The following is a 22,806-nucleotide window of genomic DNA, read 5'->3' as shown; positions in this document are numbered from 1 at the left end:
CAAGGCCTTCTTCCTTTATTTGCTGCACTGACACAGTTTGATATTGCACAAGAGCAAATCATTTCATTAAAGCAAATAACATTTTCCAATTTGGTTTGGTTCTCGTAAACCCAGGGAGGGAAAAGACAGGACTTGGTTGCCAAGCTTCTCTTCCTGTAAATAAAAAGTCCAGTTGTTGTTGGACAGTGTGTGCATATTTCTGTGTCCTCTCATTCTCCATGGAAAGTCCAGGCAGGCAGAGCACACCTCTAAATTCCTCCTTTGTGTCCCAACAAGAGGAGGTGGCTCTGTGCCCTGTGTGCAGTCTGTTACTAACACCATTATGTAAAAGGGACCAGAGCATACAGCTCTTTTCTACTTGTGAAAGCCTAATTGAGCCGTAACTCCAAATGTAGCTGTAATTTTCCCCTCCCTTTAAAAAAATTATCTTCAAGCAGTGGCAGAAAGGGGCTTTTAATTCCATGTATCAGTTTATGGATCCAGTGCATCTTGATCAGTGTGACCCCTTCTGTCCTTCTCCCCCACTTATCCCAACCCAAGCCAGCCCCTTCAAGTCTCCTGGTTCCATTTCCACATCTGTACACTGAATATTATGCCTGTACTCTCCTGCCCTTCCCCTTTCCACCTGCCTCCCTCCCCTCTCCACTCCCCTGACAGATCAAGTCCCAGCATCCTGGTATCTGTTTTGTTAATCTGTAAATTAACTGTTCAGAGGGGTTAGACCTCTGGAATCCACCCTATATATAGCATACTTTTGTCAGTTTCCTATGTACATGCGCATATGACCCTGCATATATCTTCATGTATGTGTATAACTAAGATTTAACTTCAGCACATGAGAGAAAAATCACACCATTTATCTCTTTGGGCTTGACTTTGCTTAGTGTAATTTTTCTCAGGTTCATCCATTTCTTTGCAAACGCCATTCTTCCTAACGAGTGGTGGGTAGAAGGCCATCGTGCATGTATACCATATTTTCTTGACCTGCCCCTTCTGTCAAGGGGCATGTGAGCTGTGTGCATACCTTGGCTATGGTGAATCATAATAATAACATGTTAGTAGCAATACACATGGTTGTTGGAGTGGTTTTTAACCATATGCTGACTCGTAACCGTTTGGACAAATACCCAGGGGCGGTGTGGCTGGTCACGGGGTAGTTCTGTGCTCAGTGCTTGCCTTCCATAGTGTCCGCGCAAATTGGCATTCTCACCAGCGGTGTCCTAGAGTCCCTGTCCCCACATCCCTGCCAGCATCCCTGCCAGCTCCTACTTCTGATGAGCAGCCTGCATGGTGATGCACTCTCAGGGTTAATTGCGTTTGCATTTCCTATAAAGGAAATGTGTGTTTATTGGCCATTTTTACTGCGTCTCCTGACAGATGTCTATCTCCTTTGCCCATTTGGGTCATTAATTCTTTGGGGATTTAATTTTTTGAGATACTTACATATTCTGGATATGAAGCTCTTGTAGATATATAGTTGTCAAAAGCCTTCTCCCATTCTCTAGGCTCTTTCTAGCTTGGAGCTATGTCCTTTGTTGCAATCCCTCTTGTTAATTCTCCCTCCTACTTGTTGGGCTTCTGAAATTCCACTCAGAAAAACCTGCCTATGTCAATAAGTTCTAAAGTTTCTCCTACACCTTCCTATTGTTGTTTCATTCTTTCTGGCCTCACCCTGAGGTCTTTAATCCATTTGGAATTGATAGTTATACAGAGACAGACAAGGGTCCAGTATCAGTCTTCTGTGTATGGGTGTCCGGTTTTCCCATCACCATTTATTGAAGAGACTGTCTTCCCTCCCCCACCCCCACTCCCAACATAAGCTTTTGGCTCCCTTGTCAAATCTCAAGTAGCTATACCTAGATGAGTTTATTTCAAGGTCTTTGAGCTTGTTTCGTTATCTCTGGTTCTGTGTTTGTGCCAATAACAATCTTTTTGTTACTGTTTGTTTTGTATGAAATTTAAAGCCTGGAATTGTGATGCCTCTAAAACGTAACTATAACTTCAAAAGAAAACATGGCACCTATCGTGTTGTATTCAAGTAACCAATGGTAATAAAAATTTCAAACTTCACCTACTATGTGTGCTCTGAACCCATCTGCCAAGAGTCTGTACCAGGTCATTCTGTATTGCTTGAGAAAAATCGCTAATGGAGCATACTAGGAGTTGATTGTTTTATTTGAATCAAAAAACAAAAAAACAAAAAAACAGCCATAGTCTACTGGGCCAGCTAAGGCAGAACAGGAGTGGCTAGACTCCATTGGCCCTATCCCCAAAAGAACCAGAACAGAAAGGGCTGGCGGCCTGGCCCAGGGGCAGAGCACCTGCCTAGCAAATGTGAAGCCCCAAGCTCAAACCCCAGTACTGTCAAAAATAAAATCCCAGAGTGTACCTTTCTAACATGTTATAAATAATTAGTTGTGTTCAAGTTGCCCGCTTAGTGGTCAACAGAGACTAACACAGTACAAGTGTTTATCGGGTTCTGCTATTCTTTTTCTCTATCTCTGTCTCCATATCTCCCTCCTCCCATTCTTCCTTCACCTTCTCTTCTTTCCCCCCATCTCATCTTCCTCCTCTTCTTCTTGCTTTCTGGATAAGGTAAATGCTATCTGCATTTAGCAGTCAAAAGACACCAAGTCAGCTTGTTCTGATTTGTTCTGCCTGAACACTGCTACCATCTTGCCTTCAGTCCCCACCAGTCTCCAGAAACAGGCTCCCCACCCTGCTCTAGCTGGGACTAAGCTTGCCTGGGACAGTCAGGCTGCCAGGAGCCCTTTCCCACAGGGAATTGTGCAACACTGGAATTTTTTCTGAGAGTGTGACCAGGCACAGAGCTGCAGTTCTAGCCAGCACGAGCCCTGTTGGACCCTTCCCTCTGTCAGCCAGTCCGTGACCAATGAGGGGTGATTTCCCTGGTCACTCGGCCCCAGCTCAGCAGTTCCTGGAATGAACCTGGGTCAGGGACATAGGAAACCAGAAATCCCACTTTCTTTTTCTTTTTTACCAGTCCTGGGGCTTGAGCTCTAGACCTGGCCACTGTCGCCAGGCTTCTTTGACTCAAGGCTGGTGCTCTGCCACTTGAACCACAGTGCCACTTCTGCCTTTTTCTGAGTAGTTTCTTGCCCAGGGCTAACTTTGAACAGCAGTCCTCAGGTCTCAGCCTCCTGAGTAGTTAGGACCACAAGCGTGAGCCACTGGCACCAAGCTCCAGATTCTAATTTGTCATCTGCTTTTGCTCCAGTCCTAATGTCTGAAACGTGGGTTCACACTCTAATCCTCCACCTAGAGTCGGACTTGAGGAATAGTTGTAATTTTCCAGAATGCCACCCCGTGCTGCACTACACATATTGGCATACAGTTGATCTCTTACATTCCTTTTTTCTTTTATGGCAGTTCTGGGTTTAAACTTGGACTTGCCCTTGATAGGCCAGTACCACACCACTGCACCAAGCCTCTACTCTTTCACACAGTAGAGATTCTTGGGAGCAGCTTTGTCCAGTCAAAGGGACTATACACATCTGAACTCTTTCCTGACACATTACTTTGAGACAATTCTAAAGGAAGTGATAGTAGAGTTGACATCTCCAGTAACGACTTTTAATTTCAACTGGCACAAATAAGCCAATAAGCCATTGTTTGAATATTATCCTCAAGTCTCAACGGTGGCTCTGACTTCAACAGCTATGTTGCAACATTCCTTGTCCTTAAATTATTCCAGGCTATAGAAGAAAGAAAAGAAAGAAAACCATGTGAACAAGTAGTAAATGCAGCCTGTTTAATGATCCAAATATAGATACCAGCTTAGACTTGAATTTTATATTCAGAACATGAAAAACAGAATCTCCATTTGAAAGTTCTCTGATACTACAGATTGTACTTGGAATATCCTTAAACAAAAGACAAGATATCTCAGGGGCCATTTCTCTGCACACGTGAATTGTTGAAGAAGTTTGGCAGTTCTAGCTGTCACTATATTATCACAACTGTAATGCTGGTGTTTTCATAGGAGTTGAAGTAAAGGCATACTTCCCCCCTTGTCAAGCTCCTTGCTTGTATGTGTGAAGGGGGGCGCTTTGTAAAATGTAGCAACATCAGAAGGCAAATTTGTTCTGAGCCTTTGATTATCTTGGAAACACAGAAATCCCTAAGGAAAAGGGACATTTCTCCAGCTGCCAAACTCCTGGCCCCATCCAGGTCAGAACCCTTGAGGCAGTTTGTCCCTTACAGGACGTGAGGTATGGTTTCACAGTGACTGAGCTGCCTGCGTGCCCACAGACGTGTTGGCAGACCCCTGAGATGATCAGAAAGGCAGAGCTTTGGCCCTATGCGGGGCTCTGTTACCTGGGCCATGACCATGTAGGCTCCACACAGCACCTTGGATAACTGGACGGCCACCCGGAGAAGACAGACGAGGACTTGAAGCCCGCTGAGAGCCATGAGGGCACAGAACAAGACGATGTTCCACTCCACCACATGGGCAGGTTCCAGACACCGGCTCCACACACTAGGGTCTGTAAGGAAACTGAGGCAGGAGGGAGTCACTGGGAAATTCAGCCGTGTTACCAGGAGGGTGGGCAATAGGAATACGCCTTTCGGGTGGGGACACCGAGGCGCTAAGCAGCATGATGAATCACTGCGTCTGACAAGCCACTCTGATCGCAGACAGGGCACTCCAGATGCTTCTTACAGGACAGAACCTCTCGCTGCAGGCTCTCAGAGGACCCCAGACACAGTCATGTGACTGTGCTGAATAACAGATAGCCAGACCACACCCTCCGCCCCGAGCTCTCCTGTCCTCCTCACTCCTGATCTGTGTCTCCCCTCTCCCTCTTCTCTTCTTTCTTCTCCCTTTTCTTCCTTTCCTACTCTCTAAGGCTCCTGGAGACTCGAGCACCAGAAGTTCTCCATATAATTGGTGGTCTGCTCTTGGGGTAGAGAGTACTGAGTGTGAGTGGTCAGTGCTCCGGGGTGGGGTGGGGAATACTGAGTGTGCATGGCTAGCACTCCAGAGTGGTGTGGGGAGTACCGAGTGGCCAGCACTCTGGGGTGGTATAGGACCTGTGCACAGATTCCGGCTCTCTAGGTTGCTCCTGTGATGTCAGCCTTCTGATCCAGGCCTCCTCTGGAGCCCCTCTGCCACTCCTGGCTCCCCCACAGCAAGCCAGGTCCTGGCTCCCGGCCTGCCCTGCTCTGTCCACCCTCCCTGGTCTGCCCGGATGTCCCCCTGCTGCCAGAGCCTGGAATGGCACTGCCACAGGCACCAGACTCCTCTCGGCCAAGACCTCCACACATAGTGCAGGCCACAGACAACCCCGGAGTATGGATGTGCTGGTCCCAGGCTCCAGCATCTTCCACACCACAGAGCCCACCAAAGCCAAATCAGGCCCTCTCCACGGCCCCCAGAAGAGGGGCCTGGAAGAAATAAACCATCTGGACGCCACCGGCCCACACCATGGATGGGCTGAGCTCAGGCCTGGCATACTGGGGTCTGTGAGCTGGCAGGGCCCCTTACCGCCCTGCGGTATCTTCCAACGCGTAGCCCCAGCCTCCATGCGTGCGGCAGTACGGGCCTTGGAGGAGACCCACAGCCGAGATGGCCAGGCAGTACCCAGAGGAAGCCACGCCGAGGACCGAGAAGACGACGGACAGCAAGGTCTAGACAGAAGCAGAAAGGGTTCGGGCCTGGTGACAAGTGGCCGTTTGGCCCCTCCTCCCAGCCATCCACATCCACCCCAGGCAGGTTGTGCCAAATACAGCCAGGAAACAAAGCCCAAGCCCATCTCCTCCTCCCAGGAGCTTGAATCTGGGGCCTTGTGTTTGCTGGATAAGGACTTGAGCCCCACCACAAGCCCTGCTTGCTTTAGAGTCGTGTACTGGGCCAACTCTGGCCTTGGTCCTGTGCCTCCATGTAGCTGGGGATACGAGTGTGACCTCCACACCTGGCTTCTTTGTTGAGAGGGGAATCGCACTAACCATCATCCTGAACAGCCTCCCACCATCACCTTCCCAACCTCTGCCTTTTGAGTAGCTGGGATCACCGTGTGCACCAGCAGACCCAGTTGGCTCTTCCAATGCATTCTAAAGTAACAGGTTGTTTGCCATCTCCTAGAGGAAGCTAGAAACTAGCCAGCTCCCTATGGGTTTTTTTTATTTTGGAACTTTGGTGTCGTGATGGACCCGCCTATAGCTCTTCCCCGAGAAGGGCAATCCTGTAAAGCAGTGACAAGCTTCCGGCCGCTCCTGTGCATTAGTGAGGATGGCATCTTCACACAGAGGAATCTGGGGTTGGGGGGAAGGTGAGGAGCTATCAGGTCTTAGCCTAGGTGTTTGTCCTCATGGCATTGAGGAGGGGTTGTGAGCACTATGCACAGACAGATGGGCACGGGGGAGCCTCCCGGGCCAGGTGGTGACCTTTGTCCTCCAGGATCAGGGTGTCCTTCAGACATGTGTCCACACAGCTGCCCTTTCCATTTTGTAATTAGCAAACACTGCCAGAGCAGTACTCGGAGACAGTGTCACAGTGCCTTTCCTGACCTCTCTGTGTGGCCCCCAGCGCCAGGAATCCCACGTCTGCATTATGATGCTACTGTTCCTCTGTGTTTTGTATTTGTAGCTGGAGAACGTCCATTCCATAGCTCTGTCTCCTTAGCAGCTGTCTTTTTGTCTCATTGTGGACTTCTTGATAAAATAATTCAGCTGCTGGCGAGTTCTCAAGTGGTCTTGTCTTGGCCAGTAGGACTATGTCTTAAAGTGAGTTCTTTGACGTGGCTTTGAACTCACCCTGTCCTAGACCTGGCGGTTTTCTCACAAAGCGTAAAATGGTATTTTGCTTGATCAAATACGATTTTGTTACCTTGCTCATCACTGAGTGGAAATAGTGTCTAGACAAGGAGATGCTGACAAAAGGGAAAACCTCCATCTCTCAGTCACTTCCCAGAAGTCTTCAACACCTCCATGGTGGGGTTTAAGATAATGTGAACTTGGGAAGGGTGGGTGGGAGGCGAGAGTTGCAACATCATCAGGCAAGAGTCCACATCGGCCAGGTAGAGAGCTGGGGCCTCAAGTTTCCCAACTTACACACTCGAATTTGGCCTACCAGAGGTGTCCTCTGTGTGATTTCAGTGGAAGTAATTGCCAGGCTTTTATAACTGAGAATTGGTACATTAAGTATCCACGTTCTGCTCTCCATTAAAAACTGACAACAGTCCAGCCTGGTAACCCTGGTGGGGGTCACCCTTGGCTGGACCCCTCTGTGGCCCCTGGGCAGTCCACTCTGACGAAGCCCACGGCTGTCCTGCCTGAGGGGGTTGGTGAAGAAGGGCATCTGCTCTTGCACTCCTGTTGTACAAAAGCACAGCAGGGAGCCCTGGTATCCTCACTCCCTTCCTCTGCTCTCCCCCAAAATGTGACAGCCTTCTTCTCCAATGCTGACAGTGAGACCTGCTCAGACTTTTCTAACAGCCAGGGTACTAGAGACGCTGAAATTTCATCTGTTATGCAGTCAATGACACAGGCACTTGTCTTCTAGAATTTTCCTGAGTATGGTGGCATAGATTTGTACTTTGGAAACTCTTCCATAAATATACTACAAACAGCTATGGGAGGGTGCCTGAGTAGGGGACACACACACACACACACACACACACACACACATACACGCACACAGAATTTGTTCAGATTTTCCTCTTCTCCTCCCTTAAGGCCACAATGCTAAATTAAATAGCTAACAGAGTTTTCCCATAGCAGCCAGCCATTGAAGATGCTGGCTTGCCATCTTGGTGAGGTACAACCCCAGCCCCTGGGCTGGCCATTCCATCTTGAGTAAACATTAAATTTCCTGAGGGGAGGGAAAATTATTAAAACTCCACACCCAGGCTCTACCCCAGAACCACTGAGGCAAGGACCCCAGGGTGGGGCAACAGTTTCTGCCCCAGACTTGGGTAAGGGAGGCTCTCTTTGGGCCACAGTACCTTGTATGTAGGATAGGAGGGACCTCTGGGACAGGGGCCACGGCTCTAGGTTGGGGTGACGGAGTGGGTGATGGAACCTGGCCGCCTCCCCGTGTCTGACTGAGGGGAGGAGAATGTGGCCCGTCGCCCAGCCAGGGTCGGGTCTCACCGTGTAGCCTTCACTGCAGTTCTCACTGGGGCAGCAGCGGTAGTTGTAACCCTTGTCCAACACAAGGAGCACTGCGGCTACCACGAGCATCTAGAGGGAGCAGAGAGCCAAGGTCAGCACAGAGGTCAGAGGTAGAGCTCTGGCCCACTGGCACTCCTGTTAGGAGCAGAATCCCTCCCCAGGGAGTCTGCAGCCTTCTGCCCTCCGCCCTCGGGGCTCAGGGATGGAGGTGAGAGACCTGGCCCCTGTGCAGCTCGCCAGCCTCCCCTCAGAGGCAAAGCCTCTGACTCCCAAGTGTGTCTCCCCCCGCCCAAACCCAGAGAACTCTTCCCATCCTGCCTGCCTCCCTCTCTTCCCATCCTCGTGACACCAGTTCTGGCTAAGGCAGTCCCAGAGTTACTTCATACCCTAGGTTTCACACCATGGTCATAGTAGTCTAGGCAGTTTTGTTGTGTCTTTTCTCACTCTGTGTGGAAGGACACGCATTCTTACAGTGCTGTACCTGCGTAGTTACATGTACACTGCTGTATACAGTGACAGGCTCCGGGCAGGCTGCTGTGTCTAGTTGGTTCCTATTGTAAATAATGCTTGCTACCACAAACATTGAGGCATCACTTATTTTCCTGGGCAACCAAGTCAAGGAACATGAGCAATTTTGGGGGTGGGATGGGGAAAATCTTCTTATCTGTCATACCAGACTCCTCCACAGAAAACCAGTTAGACCCTGCCAACAGTCCTCATGATGTAGCAGTTACACAGAAGGCCTACAGCACTGGGTACAGATGTTTTATGGTTTACTCATTTAATATATCAAACAAAATGAAATCAGAGATGATTTCCAACATGATCATTCACATAGTAAAACTGAATGCCCACATAGCTTTGTGATGGGTTACACCGGGGTCCCCTCTATACAACCCCCTTCCCCCGGGTGGTTAGCTAACAGGGCGGTGCGTGGCTTTCACAAATAAGACACACCGACGTGTGCATGCCTCTGAGCCACCAGTGTGACTTACTGTCAGTTAGTTTGTTCTTAATGAGCACAGACAGGGAAAAAGCCCTGAGAGATCTCGCCATTGATAACCTCCATGCATAGTGAGAAAGTGCAGGTGGTTCAATACATTTGTCATCACAAGTCACTAGTTTCTGAGTGACATCCACTCTCTGTCCCGGGTACTTCGGGTGATTCTGTTTAATCACCCTGAAAAGTAAATTTTGCCCGTCACATTTTAAAAAGGAGAAGACTTAAAAGTTGTGTTTGTTTTTTCAGTAACTTTCTCAGGAGGGAGCATAGACTCAAGGCAGCTTTATGTGAGTTGTCCATCGCTGGTTTTCCCTTCTTTCCCATCCTCCCTGCTGCTGCCACCACCCACCCTGAAGAAGGTGTGCCCAGGAGGAAAACAGCTCCACAAGATGAGCTAGTTAAGCTGGCACGTGCCAAGTGTTCTAGATCCTTACAGCATCGTGCTCATCCGGGCCGGAGGTCCTCAGACACTCATCAGGACTCATTTCCTATGTCTCAGTAGCTTCTTGAAAACAAAGTAGACCCCCAACCCTAAAGCCTACCTCCCCCCACCCGGCCCTGCCTCACCCACCTTCCAGTCCTCAAGCTCCTGACATTTAATGGAATCATTTCTATAATTTCTCCGTCACCCAGTGCTAAGAAGCAACGCCCATCCTGCAATCCCGCCTCCCAAGCCTACTTACCAAGACACCGGAGAAGCAGATGCCTTCAAAGTACCACACGTGGTTGTGGAGGGTGTTGTCGGTGGCCGCAGAGGCAGCCTGCCCATTTGGGAAATACAGCAAGATGTTCACAGTCACACTCCAGAGGGCCAGGGGAACCAGCAGGGCACTGAGGCAGGCCTCACACCTCCGAGACCCCATCCCGCCCTGCCGAGAGCCTGCAGGTCCCGAGCATGTACACGTCACACACAGCTCACTCTCTTCCTGTCTGCCGGCCTGTCTGTGTGTCCAGTCTGCCTGCTCGTCCGCTTGTCTGTCTTCTCTCCTCCCTTACCTACTGCTTTCTGGGGGCCCAGCTCTTCACTTCGTGCTGTGGGGAGCCTGGCCTTGGAGGGTGGCTGCGGTGTCCGTATAGGATCGCGGTGTGGAATGGGGACTGGCCCTTAAGAGAACAATAGGGGCTGAGGGACAGCTGAAGAGCCGAGCTGGTCCTCATCCTGTGCCAGAGGAAGGCAGGCCTCTGGCCGCATTCTCCTCTCCGTGACACTGAGGATGGAGCCCTGAGGATGTGAAGACGGAAGTTGGGGCTGGGGGCAGGAATCCGAGCTGGCTCATTCCGCACAGAGTGGAGACGGGGCTAAAGAGACGCAGCAAGGAAGCTCATACGTGAGCGGGAGGCTCGTCAAAGCACCCTGGCCTTTTAGGACACATGCAGACATGCACGCACACCTGCATGCATATGCGTGTGCACAGTACACACACGAACTATTTACAAATGAGAAGGGGCACAGGGCTGGGAGGGGAGGACACAGGTGATAGCAGTTCAGCACACCTCCCCTCCTAAGAGCTCACATCTGCCACCTCTTCCTCTTGGAACATAGTGCCAGGCAGGAAGGCATGCCTCGCTTACTGCTAAGGGGAGAGGGAGAGAGGGTGGCCCATTGGGCGGGGACTGTGTGAGCTTTGGGTCTGGAGCATGGATTGGGAATTCCCCCTTCCAGATATCTGCCAGAAGTGTAAAGGGTCCGGTGACCAGACAAGGGTGGTGGGAAGGAAGCCGGGCCCTAGTGTGTTATAGACCCCACGGGCACTGTGGGAAGGCATTGAGGGCTAGGGTAACCTGGTTTGCACGCCTGCTGTTGGGTCCCTCCTTGACTTCCTCTCCGTAAGTCTCGGCTTCCTCCATGGTGAAATGACGCCTTTCCCAAAGAAACAAGGAAGGGCTGTGTGTAAAAGCCATATGGGGTGCACAGGCAGCCAGTGTCAGGGAGAGACTGAGCCCAGGGCAGACCCTCAGCCACCGTGTTCTACCCGGCCCGGAAGGCTCCTTCAATCAGAACACAGCCGAGGAGCATAGCTGTCAGTTGATACAGAGGTCAGAAGGAAGTCTGTTTACTTGTTCTGGCCCATACCCCAAGTGCAGGAGAATCACAAAATCTGGAAGTCTTGATCCCACAAATATCCGCATTTCGTGTGTTACTTCCCCCCCCCCCCCAGCCCATGAGAACCATTCAGGAGAACAGCATCTTATTTTTATAAGAATAACCTAAGGCTGGGCACAGTGGGTCCCACCTGCAATCCTAGTTACTTAGGAAAGTAGATAGAAGTGAAGAAAGAAAGTGGAGGGAGCAGGTGCTGCTGGGGGAGGGAGGGATGGGGCAAGGGGAGGGGAGCCGGGGGGCCAGGGGGCCGGGGTGGGAGGCAGGGGGCCTAGGCACCCACAGGGACACCGCTGGGGACATTCTTGGTCTTCGCTTTGGTTTTGTTTGGGGGTCTAGTTCCTGCACATGAACGAAACCACAGGACATTCGTCTTTGTGAGGCAGGCTTATATGGCCAACACGGCCATCTCTGGTTCCTTCCGTTTTCTCGCAAATGACATCCGTCTTTGGGACTGGATAGTGCTCCCTCGTGTGTATGCACCCATGCCTTGAGGTTCTTTAAATTTGAGCACAGACTGGTTTCAGTGTAACCACGGCAAGCGGGCTTCGGCAGGGAGGCTGAGGGCCTGTGTGTGTGTGGGGGGGGGCCCTCTGGGAGTCAGCTGGCGGCGGTCTCGGGGTGGCTGTGGGGGCCTGGGTGCCAGAGCCCCTGCCTAGATAGGCAAGAAGTGTCTGCCTTGGGAAAGGGGTCAGGCAAGGGCCTTGTGTGGCTGCTCCCAACGTTACAGCTGTGCAGTTAGGAAGCCTGGGGGTCGTCATGCACAGCCAGCTTTCATTTGGAAGCCTTTGAGCAAAGCAAAGAGTGAAGGAAGAGAAGAGAAAAGGGAAGTGGAGGGTTTCTTCGACTTTGGTCGTCTTAATGAAACTATCTGACAAAGTTCTTCAGGTCCCGAGGACCCAGACACGGGCTTCATTCCGTTCCTGAGAAAACTGTCTTAACCGGATAAAAGAGAACATCCTGAGAGCCACTTCCCTGCAGCAGGGCCCAGCTGTCCCTTGGGGAAGAGGGAAGCGCCACTGGGCTGCGTTGCCTTCCTGTTTTCCAGAGGGCCCCGGCTCAGGAAATCTGCAGGATACCTGCTGCCAGGGGTTCTGTCAACTGCAATCAGAGGAAACGCCATCTAAAATAGCTTGGGTGTGCAGCCTCTGGGCTCGTCTGCCACCTGGCACCAGCCCCAGGGCCACAAGGAAGGAGGAAGATTCTGAAATAAGTTCAACCCAAAAAAAATAATAAAAACTGCCACTGCAAAAGATAAGAACAGCCACAGAGGGAGTGTTCAGAGAGAATTTCTCCCCGAAAGCTCAAAGCAGATGAACTTCCTACTTCCTGCTGGCCTGGCCAAGGACAGGAAGTCTGGGTCAGGGGTGCATGTAGGGACCCTGTGGGAGGCAGTGTTTGCGGCCCACAGCTGTGTAAACATGGACGCTGCTGTCCTCCTGAGGTTATCTGCCCTTCTTTCTCTAACATCACCTGCCCCCGAGTGCCAGGGGAGCGTAGGGTTATCTGAAATGTCTGCCTTGTTGGCTGATAGGCCAAAATGCCAACGCAGCCCTATTCAGAGCTCTGCCCACCCACCCCGTAGTGCAGGATGGCCAGTCTCCTGTGCCCTCAGCTCTGCCCTGTGGGGGTGGGGGTGGGCAGCCCCGGGGACAGCACTTGGAGGGGTCTCCACATGAGGACCCGGCAGCGGGGCCACCACGGGCTCTGCAGTCCAGGAAGCTCAGCTAGGCCTTGCCGGACAGACAGCAGCGGCAGGACACGTGGAGGCAGACATGGGGGACGTTAGGGGGCATCAACAGAGTGGTGCAGGAGTTTTAGAATGCAGGTGTTGGTAAAGAGGGGGAGGAGCAGGAGGAGGAGTCACTTCAGAGGGACAGGAAACCAGCCACAAGTGACACAATAGGAAGTCCCTCTGGGTTTGATCTCCAATGCTCTTTACAGTGCCTTTTCAACTTTCCTGATTTTTTTCTAAAAACTTATATAAAAGATGGGTGGGGAGAAAAAAATGCCTGGGTAGCCATCCCCTTGTTCTACCCCCAAATTCAAAGGGGTGCTCTCCCCGCTAGGATTCACAGTAGCAGGTCCATGTTCTTCCCAAACAGCTAGAAAGTCTGCAGAACCCAACACTGGCTCCCTGTGGAGGCCCTGTGCTGTCCCCTGCTGGCAGAGGAAAGCAGAGAACAGCAGGGCGGGTTCTCGACTGATGACAGGCAGCAAACCCATCCCACCCCCGTATCTAGGCCTGGGGTGGGGCTGGCAGGACTCAGAGAGGAGAGTAGCTTCCTGGTCACCTGATCTGTGGACAGCTTGATGGAGGAAGGACATGGAGAAGCATCTGTCATGACACCTTGCCTCCGCGGCTCTGCTGCGGCCACAGCTGGATGATTTACAAAGAAAGACCAGCAGCCAGGACCAGCAAAGCCACCTCTGCCTCCAGGGTGGACAGGATCTGAGAAGCAGTGAGGCCCAAGGAGTCCACTGGTGACCGGTCTGTCAGTGGCTCCCGCCAGGCAAGCTGGAGAGAGGTCTACAGCCCAGGAGAGGGCGAGAATGACCAATGAGAGTCGCCATGGGCACAAAGCGTGCCCTGGAGGAGGTTCTAGAAAGTGCCATTCTGAGAACAGCTATGCGGAAAATGAGAATCGTCAGAAGAGCTTCGGAGCAGGGCGCCCAGAGACACGGCCACAATCCAGTCAGACTGCCAGCCGGGTCACCCAGCCACTCATGGGGATTTAGATGTGGCCAAGTGATCTGGGACGGCCATCTCTTCCTGCCCACGTGGATGCGATTCTCTTACTCCGCCATCTTGGTTGGCATAACCACCCTTCCAGAAGACCCTTGCCCAGGTTAAGAATTCTGTTGTTCGTTGCTGGCCCCATCATTTCCTCAGCAGGAAACACCAGCACGGCCCCTCTCAGGAGCTTTAAGCACCTTACCTCAAAACCACAGCCCTAATGTTTCCACCAGCCACAGCCTGTCCCGTCCCAGTCCTGGCTGGTCCTGGAGGGAGCCACCTCCTCCCCACCTGGCTTTCACCAGGTGGGGGGCAGAACCTAGAGTGTCTCTTGATCGGCCTTGGCCTGTGGATATTTCCAAAGTGAACCAGCTGCTGGAATCAGTTAACACAAGGTTCAAAGAAACCTGCGGAGGTGGGAAGGGGCAGTGCCTCTGGTGAGCTCCACGACTGCTCTGGTTTTGCCTTCAAATCTTCGTGGGCATCATTGGCTGGCTCCAGTAGGCCCAGCCGTAACCCTTGGCCTGAGCCTGAGTAAAGGATACAGGTGCAGGTAGCAGCAGGCATGGCAACACAGCAGGCAGAGACAGACATCAGCTGGACTGGTTTCCAGCTGGGAAACTGCACTATTGCTCCTGCACTAAGCTGGGTTTCAGGATTGCGGCACAGGAATCCCCATGGCCTCACAAGTCAGGGTGTCTAGGGAGAGGGCCCCAGCTCTCTTCCTGGGCGAAATCTGACCACGGTGTCTCACATGGCAGTGATTCGCTCTGAAAGTTACAGAAGTTCACGTGTCTTCAGGTGGAGCCTGTGAACTTGAACTCCAGTCACAGCCCCTCCTCAGGCCTGAGGCTGTGTGTCTGGCTGTAGGGCCCCAGCTCGCCTCCCTGGGGATGGTCTGAATGGGGTCCACCAGCTGTCCTACACTGGGGAGATAGGAAAAGCCTGGTAGACAGAAGACGGCAGGGAGCCCTTAGCCACAGCAGGCACTGGGCCTTAGAGCTCCCTCACTAGAGAGAAGACAGCAGCCTTTATACCAAGACCACAAACACCAGCAGAGTAGCAATGAACTTTTTATTGTATCACCAACAAACCAGCTTTTGGGGGGGTGGCTCTCCCACTCTTCTACCCCTCCCCTGTGCCCAGTGGCTGTGTCCTGTGTCTTCCATGTCTGACTACCCTGGTCCTCTGCCTGATGCACATGCCCCTTGTCTTAGCAGGGCAAACAGCTTTCACGTGCAGGAGGCACAGCTCCAGCAGTGCCCCTCTCAGAGCAGAAAGGCCACAAGGCCCCTAGCCGGAGGCCCGCAGACCTGTGCAGGCAACATCCCACCAACAGGGGAAGACCCATTGCCTTCCTTCCGGGCCTTTTTGCCATTTGGGGTTAGAAAAAGCAACCTGACAGCTCTCATTTAGAAAACACATGCCGTAGTAAGGCAATGTGACTTTTGTCTTAAACGACAGTTTCTTCCTGGCACACTGAGGCCATTCAGTTGGTCACTACCTCCAGAGCACCATTTTATGTCTTCTTGTTCCTTAAAAAAATAATGTTTGTTTGCTAAGTTGAAACACTGGCATCTCAAAGACACCAGTCTTTATCCTGTATAAAGGCAGAATGGAAAATGGAATACAGAGTTTTCCAGTAATATAAGTAGTATATAAATACAGGGAGCTGTGTTCGGCGTGGGGCAGTATCTCTGTCTTAGCAGTCGTATCTCTGTAAGAAAACAAAATGTGCATGAGTCCAGGTGAGGACCTGCCATCAGTGATGTCCCCACATAAAACAAATGACCTCGACCCTGACCCAGTCTCCTCAAAGACAAACCAGCTCCATCACCCTTAGTAAAATCTGCTTAGGGAACTGGAGTAGTGGTGCTGGGCTGTGAGTGTGTGTGTGTGTTGTGCACATGTGTGCATGTATATGCTTGTATGCATGCATGGACTTTTGCATGTGTGCATGCATGTGCACATGTGCCTGTGTTCACTCACATGTGCATGTGTCTGTGGATGTGTGCGTGTGTGTGCGTGTGTGTGTGTACATGCGTCTGTGTGCAGGGCTTTCCACTTAGGGATTCAGGTGACAATGCCAGGGGACTGCAGCTGGGGTGGCTCAGTAGTGGTGATCTTCCGCCCCGTCAAGTGCCACCATGGCAGAACCTCCTCCCTACACGGAGGTCCTGCAGTTTGGAAAGCTGCTTTGGTCTTCCAGCACAGCTAAGAAATCTTCCCATAGCATCTGGGCAGTGACTCCGATGAGGCCCCAGCGCCTCTGCCCCGGCCGGGAGAGGCAGCACCCCAGGTGAACCACATGGTGGCTTCATCTGCTGATTGCTTCTGCCTGTCCCCATCGTGCTCTGGCACCAAATGCCAGGCCGCTTTGTATGAGGTGCAGGGCTGAGCACAGATTTGCGTTCCTGCACCCACTTCCAGTCCCCTCTACCCAAACCCAGGGGCCCCCACCCAATCCCAGGAGGCTGCTCTCCACCCTCCCCAAACGTCCCTGTGCTGAAGGTCCCCTTTCATTTGTCGTGGAAACTTGGCAGGCTCCAAAAGGAATTATTAATCTTCCTGTGTTTGCCTGATAAGAAAAAGTAGGCTTTTATTTTAACTTCCCATCAAAAATTGTAGGAAATTTCCATATAGTTACAGCTATAACAATGCACTTTTAGTTCCCATTAGGATTTTCTTTTTCTTTTTCCCTTTTTCTATCTTTTTTGTAATCCCATTTTAAAGAAAAAGTTGAGAGAGACCTGGAGTCCGGAGGTTTAAAGATTATCAGCTAAATAAGTTTCTGTTTGCCTAACCTTGTTTTATATAAGACAGAACAAAGGGCCGGGAGTTTGGCCTAGTGGTAGAGTGCTTGCCTAGCATACACAAAGACCCGGGTTCGATTCCTCGGTACCACATACATAGAAAAAAAAAAAAGCTGGAAGTGGTGCTGAGGCTCAAGTGGTAGAGCTCTAGCCTTGAGAAAGGACAGTGCTCAGGCCCTGAGCTCAAGCCCAGGACTGGCAAAAAAAAAAAAAAAAAAAAGAGAACAGGCCACCTCCCTATAGCCGAACCCCACGGGACCCCCGTGTGGCACACATCTCCTAGGGGAGCGAGGGCATGCATAGTTCTCTCCTGACTCGCGTCCTCAGGAAGCACCTGCTTCCTGGCCTTCTCTGGCAGAGAAGGGCTTTCCATGGGTGCCATTCTGCAGCCTTGGCATGTTGGGGACGCCTTATTAGGAAGAATTGCAGAAAGCCTGCTCAGGGTGCAATGACCCGGGGCCCGATGTCTAAACTCTGAGTCAGAGGCTTTTCTGGAAAACAGGTTCAGCACAAGGACCCCAGCAGTGAATGTCAGCCTGTCCTGGAGTGTGCTGGCCAGGAATATGACACGTCATGGGAGAAATCTGGGTGCTCTTCTGTGTCTCTGGCATCGTGCTCCTAGGTCTTTAGAGACCAGTATGGAGAACTGAACCAAGAGGCCCCAGAAGCTCAGTCTTGACCAATACCCAGGGCTACTGACAACCTTACCACCAAGACAACACAAGAATAAGTGCCAATAGGCGGACCCTGGTTGATCTTCCATGGAGACTGAACTCAAGGCTTCATGCTTTCAAGGCCAGCACTCTATCCCTCGAGCTACTCCCTCGGCCATTTTCCCCCCTCTTTGCTTTAGTTATTTTTCAGATAGAGTCCCATGCACGCTGCCTGGCTGTTCTCAGACCACAGTCTTCCTGCCTCTGCTCCTGGGTATTTGGGAGCCACGGGTGTTTTGTTTGTGAGAATCAGCCCGGGCTGGCCTTGAGCTGGGATCCCCTTGTCTCTCCCTCCCCAGTAACTGCAGTTACGGCACCTGCCGCCACCACCCCGCGGCTGGGTGTGTTCGGCTGGCCTGTTCCTCTTTGATGGAAAGAATGAAATACTCCCAAACCAGGCTGTGGCCTTTCCCGCCGGTCCTCACCTGCTGGCGCGAGCAACAGCACCCACAGAGGCCTCCAAACACTCCCTTGCTGACTTGAATGAGGCACAGGATGAATTGAATCCCCCCGAAGGCCAGGAGGAGGGAGAACAAGATGACATTCCACTCTACGATATGCTGAGGCTCCTGGCACCGGGACCACATGGAGCTGTCTAGAAGGTACCTGAGGGCAGAGACAGACACCCCTGACACATGGGCACACCCAGGGGTGTGCCGGGTTCTTATTCAGAAAAGGGAGGGGGAGGGAGAGAGAGAGAAAGAAATGGCTACAGGATAGTCTCTCAGAGCCTTCCACAACAGGCCAGCCCTCAACCAGAGATATCTAGCTCAGATCCAGCTCTGATGACAAACATGAGATGAAAACTGAACAATGCTTGACCCCGAATGGTGCTTGTATTTGCTGAAAGACATAGGACTGCCCATAAACTAAAGCAAAAATGAGGACTGTATTGCTGTCATGTTTAGAGAAAAGTTCCTCTGTGTGTGTGTGTATGTCTGTCTGTGTCTGTGTGTCTGTGTGTGTCTGTGTGTTTTCCACTTAGATGTAGGAAAAATAAATCCCTGTTAAGGTAATGGAGTTTTTGAAAATAGTTTTGCTCTCTTATTTGCTGTCTCTCTCAGCAATAAGATATTGTTAAAATTTTATTTAGAAAATAAAATACCTTTGGATTTTGTTTTGGATTTTCAGGACAATAATTTAGACCATTTCATTAAAATTCTTATTCATTGTTTCCTCTGGGAAAAATCATCCAAATTCTGCCTGGCTTAGGGATTTAAGATGCCCAAGTTTTTGAATGAGATGTTTGGGATACAGTACTGTTGATTTTTGAGGCAGAGGTGATTTACATCAGAAAGCAGGAGGATCAAGCTCAGCTAACTTGAATTCCCTCCTCCACTCCTGTGATTGTGCCCACACACCGTCACGTAACCAACTCGTGGACCCTTCGCTACAGCTTTAACCTCAGGAGATCCGCACATACCTGAGTTCTTTCTATCTGAAAACCCTCCACCTTGGGTTACTTTCCTAGAATTTCAGCCTTCACTCTTTGCATTCTTAATGAAACAGGATTCAATCTTGTGGGAAAATCAGGGATTGACTGAGCTCCACAAAGAGGTCTGGTGTCACCCCCTGCTTATCACTCTGTCTGCCCGCCCTGGCAGGACAAAGGGACTTGGAGCTGGACTCCGAACCAGCCCACCAGAGATCCAATCCGTTGATTTAAAACAAGCACGCACACAAAAATTCCACCCTGTTGGCTCAGTCTCTCTGCTTATTGGTGGAATAAAAGTCTGTGTTTTTCAAATCACAAAGAAAAAAAAGAGGGGCTTTGTCTGATGATTTGGCGACTAGCTGGTGTTTGGGGACTGCTAGCCATTCTCCGTCTTGAACTCCCTGGACAGTTTTAAATGAGGAATGATGTAGAACAGGAAGCTGGAGGGGTCGGTGGGAGGGGCGTCAGACCGCTATTAAAAATAATAATAATAATAATAACAATAAAGGAGCCGTGCTTCCTCCCCTGCCTGCCTGCCGGCTGCCTCTGTCACAGCTTATTTTAGAGGCCGTTCTGTATGTGTCTGTGCACCGGATCATGGCTGTGCCCTGGCACACACACCAGGTTCTGAGCAAAGAGGAATCAGAGTCCCCAACACGGACTCTCTCCAGGAAAAGCCGCCGGGGTCGGGTCCTGCGCCCGCGGGAGGCCGGTGGCCGTGCGCCACGCGAGGGCCCAGGCCCGGGTTCCCGCTCCCAGAGCTGGCAAGGCCACCCGGTCCCAGGCTGGTCACCTGGCGAGGAGCAGGGACGCAGGTGCGCTCGCGTACGCTCTCCTCCCCGCATGGAAGGACCCCCCAGCTCACTGGGGACCCTCAGTTTCGAGGGGTCCGGGAAGGACACCCCATCCATTCCTGCGCTCGGACGCGCGCGGGTCACGGTGGCCACGCGCCCCTGCTCCCCGCCTGGGTCTGTTTCTTTCTCCATAGCGGACAGCAGGGGAGCCGTCTGGAGACAGTGGAGACCCGCGTGCGCCCCAGCCGCCACCCCGCAGGCCGACCTGGGAAAGCGCAGCCCCCTTCCCTGCCACCCTCGCGCGTGGGGAGCTCGCGCATCCCGGAGACGGTGAGCAGCCCCGGGGCTGCGGCCGTGACCTACGCTCCCTCCGTGTCCGCAAAGGTGTAGTTCCACCGGCCCTGGGCGTCAGCGCACAGGGGGCCTTCGGCCAGGCCCAGCGCGGCCACGATGACGCAGTAGCCGGACCCCGCGATGCCGATGAGGGCGGCCAGTACCAGGGACAGCATCTGCGGAAACGGGGAGGAGGTGAGCCCGCCGCCCCAGGCCCTCGGGCCCCGGCCGGCCCCCCGACGCCCGCACCCACCGAGCAGCGCTTGCCGCAGTGGTCCTGGCCGCAGCAGCCGCAGCAGTCCTCCTCCTCCAGCCCGACGAACACGGCCGCCGGGAGCAGCATCTGCCGGGACACAGAGTCAGCCGGGAGGCCCTCAGGGAAACCTCCACGGCCTCCGCAACGCGCAGAGTGAGATGTCAGCCCTGCGCACCCCTCCGGCCGCACCACTGCCGGCTACTGAGCCCGGCCGCCACGCCAGAGCTCTCCCCGTGGCGCGCACCCAAGAGCCTCGATCATCTCCCAGAGGAGACCGCCAGGCCTGTCTCTCACCCTAGCTACTCCGGAGGCTGAGATCCGAGGCCCGCCGTTCAAAGCCAGCCTGGGCAAGAAAACGTGGGAGACTCTTGTCTCCAGTGAACCAACACGAAGTCAGAAGTGGAGCTGGGGTACCAGAGGTAGAGCACTAGCCATGCACAGAAAGAGCTCAGGGACAACACCCAAGTCCTGAGTTTGAGCCCAGACCCAGTACCACTTGTCTCCGAGGCTACAAAGCACTTGTTTTAGCCAGACTCACAGTAATGCTTCAAGTAAAGTTGGTGTGAAACCTGAAGTTCAGCATCACAAGAAACCACAGTGCAAACTTAAATGGGACGTCACCATCATGATGTCTGCACTAATGACAGTAATGCTTAATTTCAAAGCAGATTTGCCACGCCTCGTGTGGTGCTGGATTTAAATGCTTTAGTGGCTTTTAGTTCCGCAGGGGGGAAATAATGCCTGTGTGGCATTAATGATTGCATATGATTTCTCTTTTAAGATGCTTAACCCCAGCAAACCCAGGTCCCGCCAAGTTCTTTCCACGGGAAGGCCGGCCTGAGCTAAACCTTCCGGAGCTCTGGGGTTTGGCAGACAAATCCCTCACTCGGTTCAAAACAAACCTTGGAAAAAATAACACATTCCACTCTCGGCTCCTGACCCTGCTAACGGCAGGAATTTTTCTGACTCCACGCCCTAGGAGAGAGCTCTGGGTACTCGGTAAATAGCAACGCAACCCATTCAGTGTTTTCTGTCTCCCCACCTGGGAGCTAACAGCAGAGAAGTGACACACCCCCCTTGACCCTCTCCAGAAACTGCATCGCCCTTCAACCTGGCTTTAAAAGTATCTGCTGCTTATTAAGTAAGAGACCTTAGCTGACAAGAAAAAGAAAAAAGATCACTTTTAGTTGAAAGATTTTGTGAAGCAACTTATTAAATTAATGAAGCATTTAATGCAACCTTTGTGCAATCTGCTTTCAAAACAATGAACCAAAGAGCCCAGATTTTTTAAAACAAACACCATAGGAAACTTTTGGTAAAAAGCATGACCTGATCGTTAAGAGGAGAGACTTTTTAAGGTGGTAAAAATTCCCCGCCACTTACCAGCAAGCCCCCTCCAAGCAGGCCAGAGAAAAACCAGACAAAGCGGCTGAGGTGGTGCTCGGAGGCATACTTTGTTTCCCCGTTGGGAAAATAAAGCAGGACGTTAGCCACGATGCAGAGCACGGCCAGCCATACCAGAGAGTGCCCGATGCACCGGGCACACCTGCTGTAACACATGGCTACTGCTTCTCTGTGCCTCCTGCTCAGAGATGTCCCAGGACAGAAGAGCTGGCAGTCGAGAAAACAGAGGCAGCTCCCGGCCCATCCCAGCCGCGCTTAAATACAGCGGGTCCTTAGTCATCTGGGATGGGGCTCTTGGCTCTCATTGGTCCTCATTTCAGGCTGGCTGGGTGGAGAGGAGGGGCCCCGCCTTTTGAGAGGAGCCCCAGGGACAGCCAGGCCTCAGGGAAAAGTGACAGATCCTCCACAGAAACTCTCTGTGCCATGCTTGCTCCACAGGGTGGACTCACCAGGAAAGTGGAGCAGGACTTTTCAAGTACTGCAGACAAGGAAAGATTGGGTGCTCTGCTCTACATGCTCTCTTCCAGCCTGGCTTCTGTGCCCCCAGACCTCTGCACTGCAGTGACTTGATTGTGACCTGGGGGGGGGGGGGCAAGTTTCCTGAGCTTTCAGAAACTCATTTTTTTTGTCTGTTGGAGACAAAGAGCTCCGATTGTCACCCAGAGGTCTCAGGGGGGCCAGTGACAAATGACAGAGCAGCCTTCCTCTTCCCTCTGTCTGCAGCTCCCAGGACATCTGGTTGTAAAAGCACAATGACCCTAGTGCCCTCTGAGCCTTGGTGCCAAGCTAGAGGGAGAAGGAAGACCCAAGATGTGGGGAAAGGACTTCCGGGAGGGAGGGGTGGACAGACGGACAAAATACCTAACAAAGCACACCTACCAAGCCTAGTGGGGAAATGAGGTTTGGAAGAGGAGACGGGGAGAGGGCCCTGCCTGGCATGGAGGCGAGTAGGTGCCTCTCCACCCAGCAAAGCCAGGCAGGTGAAAAATCATTGTCCATGTATACCAGCAGACACAGTCTCTTTCCTTCTTCCCACTCCTGGGAGTTCACTGATACCCCGAAGTGACTCTCTGGACCCCAC

General features: G+C 52.1%; 2 protein-coding genes across 2 annotated transcripts; both read right to left on the bottom strand.

Moving 5' to 3' along the window:
• Positions 1 to 3,592: 3,592 nt before the first annotated feature.
• On the bottom strand, positions 3,593 to 10,335 carry LOC150042989 (transmembrane 4 L6 family member 18-like). The gene is made up of 5 exons (XM_090323328.1): positions 9,823 to 10,335; positions 8,116 to 8,205; positions 5,510 to 5,652; positions 4,339 to 4,519; positions 3,593 to 3,716 (listed from the first exon to the last, which is right to left on the bottom strand). The coding sequence occupies exons 1-5, from the start codon at positions 10,000 to 10,002 to the stop codon at positions 3,702 to 3,704; spliced, it is 609 nt and encodes a 202-aa protein (XP_090179454.1). The 5' UTR covers positions 10,003 to 10,335; the 3' UTR covers positions 3,593 to 3,701.
• A 4,702-nt stretch (positions 10,336 to 15,037) lies between these two features.
• Positions 15,038 to 21,968, bottom strand: Tm4sf1 (transmembrane 4 L six family member 1). The gene is made up of 5 exons (XM_090323219.1): positions 21,705 to 21,968; positions 20,319 to 20,408; positions 20,096 to 20,241; positions 17,929 to 18,109; positions 15,038 to 15,694 (listed from the first exon to the last, which is right to left on the bottom strand). The coding sequence occupies exons 1-5, from the start codon at positions 21,879 to 21,881 to the stop codon at positions 15,680 to 15,682; spliced, it is 609 nt and encodes a 202-aa protein (XP_090179345.1). The 5' UTR covers positions 21,882 to 21,968; the 3' UTR covers positions 15,038 to 15,679.
• Positions 21,969 to 22,806: the final 838 nt, after the last annotated feature.

The sequence above is a fragment of the Megascapheus bottae genome, chromosome 32 (assembly GCF_031878675.1).
Source record: "Megascapheus bottae isolate mThoBot1 chromosome 32, mThoBot2.hap1, whole genome shotgun sequence".
NCBI lineage: Eukaryota > Metazoa > Chordata > Mammalia > Rodentia > Geomyidae > Megascapheus > Megascapheus bottae.
This window is presented reverse-complemented; position numbering and strand designations above follow the sequence as displayed.